At 38.8% G+C, this 6,895-nt stretch overlaps 1 protein-coding gene across 1 annotated transcript; it reads left to right on the forward strand.

Annotated features, from left to right (window-relative positions):
- Positions 1-1,356: 1,356 nt before the first annotated feature.
- LOC138889433 (uncharacterized) lies at positions 1,357-6,263 on the forward strand. Its single transcript, XM_070172741.1, has 5 exons — positions 1,357-1,550; positions 3,861-4,244; positions 4,502-4,775; positions 5,067-5,357; positions 5,727-6,263. The coding sequence occupies exons 1-5, from the start codon at positions 1,357-1,359 to the stop codon at positions 6,261-6,263; spliced, it is 1,680 nt and encodes a 559-aa protein (XP_070028842.1).
- Positions 6,264-6,895: the final 632 nt, after the last annotated feature.

Consider the following 6,895-nt stretch of genomic DNA (forward strand, 5'->3'; position numbering starts at 1 on the left):
GATTATTTTCGCCACCGGAACCACTTCACCAGTCACAAGATTGGTGATTGTGCAAGACTTTGGTAAGAACTCCACTTTGTTTCCTTTGCTGCAAATTTGAGAGACACTTAGCAGGCTGTATTTCAGGTCATTCGCATAATACACATTCTCAATTAAGTGAGTGAGTGTCTTCTTAATTTTTCCAACTCCCAAAATGTATCCTTTTTTGCCATTGTCAAAGGACAGACTCCCACATTGCAAGGCTTTGAGTAAAAGGAAATCGTCAATACTTCTAGTCATGTGTTTAGAACATCCACTATCTATGTACCATCTTTGGCTGCTTCCTTTCACTACTCCATGCACAAGGAAATCAGAGATCAGACTTAGGAACCCAAACAAGTTTGGGTCCCTTGTAGTGAGTAAAAGGGAGAATTAAATTGTCTAAGCAGACGTCACACGTTTTTTTATTGTAGGGACCAGGTTCCCTAGTAGTAGATACCTTTTCAATAAAATCTTTATTTATCTGTTGGGACTGAAATCTAGTTTTACAAGAATTTTTAGAATGACTAATGTTACCATAATGAGTGCAAAGCCAGTTATCAGGTACAATAACATATTTGCTATGTGGGTTGTAAGGAGTCTTTTCCTTTTGGAACCTAATTCCCTACATGTTCCCCCCATTGCTTTATACATGGAAGTGATTGTATCAGAGGACCAGGTCCACTTCAGACATTTATCTAAGTCATTTTTAACCTGCTTATATCTTTCTGAAGTTGTCTATTTCTTTCAAGTTTGATACAAAGACTCAATTTTACCTTTTTGAGTTCATTTTCAAGTTTAAGGTGTGCCTCACTCGCCACTTCATTTCATTTTGAAGAGTTCATGCAATTTCTATTGAAGCTTTCATAGAAATATTGTCCCTTTTTAATTCCTTTACTGTTTCCTTTGGATGCACAACTACTACCAAAAATCCATCCCTCTTATGTTCTACCTTTTCAATTTTCTCAGTTAGAACATTCTTTTCATTCTTTAAATCCTGAATGGTTTCTTTTAAATTAACAACTATGACCAATAAATCATCTTTCTCATGCTCTACCTCTCCTAATTCCTCAGTTAAAATGATTTTATTATTAATAAAGTTATGGTAAGCATGAATTAGGATATTAGCTAAAGATACAAGCTTCTTTTGAGAGTAAGACTTCAAATTTCTTTGAACGTCTTGAAAGTTTACCTCATCGCCATCATCATCTTCATCCTCATCAGATTTTGCCATCAAGGCAAAAATGGAGTCATATTTAGCTGCTTTGCTTTCAACGACCATCATAGAGGTGTCACCTTATTCATCATCACCCGCAGATTCACTAGAGTAATCTCCTCATGCTGCAAGAGCTTTTATTTCACAATATTGTCAGCGACATCTTTTCTCTTGAATTTCCTCTGGGAAACCAGGTTCCTCTTGGCCGTCTTATCTGTGTTGTGCTTGTAATGGTCCTGCTTGTGGAGATGATTGCTCTATGCGATCGCGTGGAGGTGATTGCTCTATGCGACTGCGTGAGACAGGTCGCGATCACGTAGGTTTAGGTGGTTAAGGTTCGCGAGCGCGTGGAGTTTTACGTGATCATGTAAGGTCAGTTGAGGGGCAGTCCACTGTTGTGCTTCATGATCGCGGAGCAGTTTCCATGATTGCGATGAAGGAAAACCACCTGGCCAATAAGTTTAAATAGCCATCTTCGCGATTTTTAGGCCATTTCTCACCATTGTTGGCCGGATTTGGAGCTTTTTGAGAGAGATTGAAGAGGGAATCGAAGGGAAACACTTGGAGGTAAGATTTTTGAAATCAATACTCGATTCTATGATGATTTCTACCCAATTAAACATGATATTAGTTGAATGTAAAGTCTAAAATTGGAAAATTAGGGCTTGAGATTAGAGACTTTGATTTGAGGATTTGATGGGCCGTTTGTGGTCAGATTTTGATGTATTTGGTATGTATGAACTCGTGAGGGGGTAAGGATTCCAGTTTTATGATTTTTATCGGAATTCGAGATGTGGGCTCGGGGGTTGGGTTTGACCAATTTCGAGATTTATGATATAATTTAATTATTTTCGCATGGGTTTTGTTCCCTTAGCATATATTGATGTTATGGTTCTGATTTTAGTTAGATTCGGGGCATTTGGAGGCCGAATCAAGAGGATAGGGCATCGCGGGCTAGAGTTTGGCTTGGATTGAGGTATGTAACGCTTCCAAACTTGGTTCTGAGGGTTCGAAACCCTGAACTATGTGTTCTATAATTACTATTGAGGTGACACAAATGCCAAGTGCCGGGCGTGTCGGCGTGCACCATGAGAATTGTGGCCGGGATCATTCCATGGCCCCGCTTAGTGACTCTTTCTTGCTTCTATCCATGTTGTAACTATATGATTAAGTTAATGAATTGTAAATCATGCCAATTATCATGTTAGGGCTTTACGCCAATAATGTCGAGACTCAAGTGGTCGCTTCTTGCTGTCATGTCATTAGTTTTATTGATATTTTGTACTCAGTCCTGTTCATACATATTATATCATGCCTCAGTCTCGACTATTGTTATTTGACACATTATATCATTGTTCGGGCTAGTATCATAACATTATGAGCCCATGTGTGTGAGATACTAGAGAGTGATGACTGAGTGAGGCCAAAAGCTTGATTATGAGTGACAGTTATGGGTCGGGTTGCATGTCGCGGCAGATTATTGATACATGCCTTCACTGGCTATGTTATGGTGCTTGGGACGTAGGAGCCCCTCCGGAGTCTGCACACCCACAGTGGGAGTGACTGGTTATATTGAGGGATGGATCTTCCTTGTACATGGATCTTGTACAAAGTACTTATATCTGGAGATGGATCTTCTCCATGAGGCCGGATTAGCCTGTTTCCTTGGTATTGGATGACTGTTGTCAGTGATGTGTATATACTCTGGGATGGATCTTCCCTGGGCCTTGTGAGCCATATACAGTACCGAGTGGTTGTGAGGCTGTTATTATTATTATTATTTAGAGATTGATCTTTTCCATAGGCTGGAATAACCTTCCTCAGTACTGAGTGATTGCTATCAGAGATGTATATATTCTGGGATGGATCTTCCCTGAGCCGTATGAGCCATATACAGTACAGAGTGGACGAGCATTTGAGATTGTGGGCACACGAGACACTCATCATGGTGAATTCCATACAGCATGTGCATTGACATGTAGATGTAGCAGAGTTACATTTCTTTACCTAGTTCATACTTGCTCTATTTTACTGTTCGAGCTATTTATCTAATTGAAAGCATGCCTACGTTTCTGTACATTATTTCTGTTATCCTTGAGGAGGTTGAGTTTGTCACTACCTATCAGTCTAAAGGTTGGACTTATTACTTACTGAGTTGGTGTACTCACGTTACCCCTGCACCTCGTGTGCAGATTCAGGTACTTTGGATCCAGTGGTGGATGTTTGATCGAGGCTTCTGACTTAGAAGATTATTGAGGTACCTACACGGTGTTCGATGGCCTTGGCTCTCCACCTTACTTTTCAGTTGTATTTTAGTTGTTTCCTTAGGTATTATATGAGATTGTGTATTTTTCCTTAGATGCTCATGCACTTAGTGACACCCCAGTTTTGGGCTGGGTTGTATCTATTCATGGAACTTCTTATGCTTCAAATAGTTCTTTAACTGTTAAAAGCTTCCGTAAATATTTTCAAACTTATATTCTTCGCATTGATTGTTGAGTTGAGGCTGGCCTAGTTTCACAATAGGCGCCATCACGACGGGTCAGATTTTGGGTCGTAACACTCAGTTTCTCCCCACATCTATTTCTTTCAATGTTGGTGTGTCCAAACAAGGTTTTCCCTCCAGAGTCAATTTTGATGTTCAGAAGTCACATGTGTGCAAGTATTGTAAGAAACCAGGTCATACTATTGACAAGTGTTACAAGTTGTATAGTTATCCTCATAATTTCAAATTTACAAAAGGGTCTGGAAGTAGAAAGACTGCAGCTCATGTTGAAGTCAATTCTGCTGATCCTCCTGGTAGTGTGGTTTCTAAAATGGGTTCTAAGTCTGTCAAATCTTCTGATTCTGGTGCTGTTTCAATGGTTCCTGGTCTCACACAAGGTCCATTCTCCCAACTGATGATATTACTACAACATTCCCTTGTTTTTGCTGATTCTTCCTCTACTCCCTCTCTTATGGCTTCTGCTAACTTTGCTGGTAAACTGTTATCGAAAAGCAGTTTGCTCAAGTTATGTATGTTTTCATAAGTAGATAGCTTTATTTGGATTATAGATTCTGAAGCATCTGACCATATGACCTCACATAAGGACCTACTATTTGACTTGCAAACTCTACTTGTGCCTTGTCTAGTTTCCCTTCCTAATGGATATAAAGTGAAAATTCATTTAGTAGGATCTTTGACTTTATTTCCAAATTTCATAATTCATCATGTCCTTTATGTTCCTTCTTTTCAATATAATCTCATATCTGCTCATAAATTTCTAGATCAATACAATGGAATTGTTCTGTTTACCAGAACTCTTCTGCTATACATGCCCCTTTTCTAAAGATGCCTTTGGTTCTTGGTAAACTGGATCACAACCTCTACAAGCTTCTCCTACCTCCTATTGCTTCTAATAGTGCCACATCCATCTCCTCTTGTATTGATAATTCTTCTTTTATTTCTCCTCTCTGTGCTTTACCTAAAACAAATAAAATTGAAAAAGCTATTACAAGTGTAAATGTTGTTGATTATGATGAGAGACATGTGCCTACTGATGTAAATTTGAATGACATAAATAAAATGGATGTGGTTTGGCATTATAGACTGGGCATGTTCCTTTTTCTAGAATGAAACATATTCCTAAACTTGGGCTACTGCTGTCTACTAAACAATCCTTTTCTTGCCCAATATGTCCTCTAGCAGACAAACTAGACTACCCTTTCCTGATAGCAGTATTCAAACCACCAAACCCTTCCAATTAATTCACATTGATACCTGGGGACCCGATCATTCACCTACATATACAAGATCCAGATATTTTATAACCATTGTTGATGACTTTTCAAGAGCCACTTGGACACATCTTATGGGAGCCATGCCTTTGATCTTCTAAAAGCCTTAATTGCCATGACTGAAACCCAATTTCAATTGAAGGTTCAAACTGTAAGGAGTGATAATGCCTTAGAATTAGGATCCAGCACTGTGGGGTCCAAATTCATTTTCGAAAAGGGAATTTTACATCAGATCACTCATACTCCACAACAGAATGGAGTTGTGGAAATGAAGCACAAACATCTTCTGGAACTGCCAGAGCCCTTCTTTTCCAATCTGGCCTCCCCATTAGATTCTGGGGAGATTGTGTCTTAACTGCAACATACTTGATTAATAGATTTCCTTCTAGTGTCTTAAAGGATAAAAGCTCTTATGAGGTTTTGTATAACAAACCCCCAACCTACTCCTATCTTAGAGACTTTGGTTGCTTGTGCTATTCCAAAGTCCCAAAACCTCATAGAGATAAGCTACAACCTAGGGCTATTCTTTATGTATTTTTAGGATATCCTTTTGGAAAGAAATCCTACAAGTTATATGACTTGGAAAATGAAAGCCGTTTTGTTTCTAGAGATATTGTATTTTATGAGCATATATATTCCCTTTTCTTAAATGTGATTTTGTTTCTCCTACTATGATCAATTTTCTATTTTTTTCCTGTTTGATCACACAAATAAGCAACTTTCTACTTCATCTCATGATTGTTTCTCTCCTATACAACCTGAAGCAACTCATCCCTTTCCTAATCCCGGTATTTTCCTTGCTTCTACACTACCTGAATATATCTTTCTCTCCTCCCCAGGTTCTTCTCCTTCTTCCGACTTACCCTCTTCTTCACACCCTAAATCTGCCATTCCACCTTGCAATTCTGAATCTGTCTTAGTCTCTTCTCCCCAACCTGAATCTGCCCTTCCTCCTTATAATATTGAATCTGATTTTCCTCCTTTAAGGAGATCATCTAGACCTCATAATACTCCTACTTACTTGCAGAATTATATCTGCACACTCCCATCTACTTGCTCCGGATCTGCAAATTCCTCTATTACAACTGTCTTTAGTGAACCTCATGTATTTGAGCCAAATAGTTATTCTCAGGCAGCAACTGTCCCTGCATGGCAGAAAGCTATGAGAAAAGAGTTTGAGGAATTGGAGGCAAATGGAACTTGGAATATAGATGAATTAACCAAAGGCAAGAAACCTATTGGTTGCAAATGAGTATATAAAATTAAGTACAAAGTTGATGGGAGTATAGAAAGATATAAGGCTAGACTTGTGGTGAGGGGTGACACACAAGTTGAGGGCATAGATTTTAGTGAGACTTTCTCACATGTTGTTAAAATATCCACTGTGAAAACATTAGTTGTTGTAGCTGTTAAACAAAATTGGCTGATGATAGACTATAATTACGTATTTAGTCGCTTATTACACTCTAATGTATTGCACTTTAATTGAGTTTGAGCTTTAATCGCTAGTATTTTGCACTAATTATGTATTTTATGCCTTACAGGAGTGATTCCGAGCTATGTAGATATTATAGGATGAATTCAAGTGATTTGGAGCTTTGAAGTATGAGTAAAAGCCAAAGGAATTAAGCCGGGATCATGTTCGGGGATCAACAGATGATAGTTAAGAACGAAACGAAGAATCGAGCAGGCAAACAGTGCATTGTCTAGTAAAATGCACATAACGTTTCGCTCAGAACTCTGTTTCGTCTCCACAATATATCGTTGGAAAGCTATCGGAAAGGAATAGAACTTTCATGTTTTGCTTTTTCATGAATTCCCATTACCGCATCGCGTAGAACGGCACGGGGCGTACCACGCCTGTGAAAAATTCCTACAGCCTGT

The sequence above is a fragment of the Nicotiana sylvestris genome, chromosome 4, assembly GCF_000393655.2.
Source record: "Nicotiana sylvestris chromosome 4, ASM39365v2, whole genome shotgun sequence".
NCBI lineage: Eukaryota > Viridiplantae > Streptophyta > Magnoliopsida > Solanales > Solanaceae > Nicotiana > Nicotiana sylvestris.

Excerpts from the sequence above, each read along its gene's own strand:
- LOC138889433 (XM_070172741.1), top strand. The coding sequence starts at position 1,357 with ATGCTGCAAGAGCTTTTATTTCACAATATTGTCAGCGACATCTTTTCT. Across the intron at positions 1,551-3,860 it reads GTGAGACAGGTCGCGATCAC|AGTCAATTTTGATGTTCAGA; the intron begins GTAGGTTTAGGT and ends TTTTCCCTCCAG. Across the intron at positions 4,245-4,501 it reads TCGAAAAGCAGTTTGCTCAA|ATCAATACAATGGAATTGTT; the intron begins GTTATGTATGTT and ends ATAAATTTCTAG.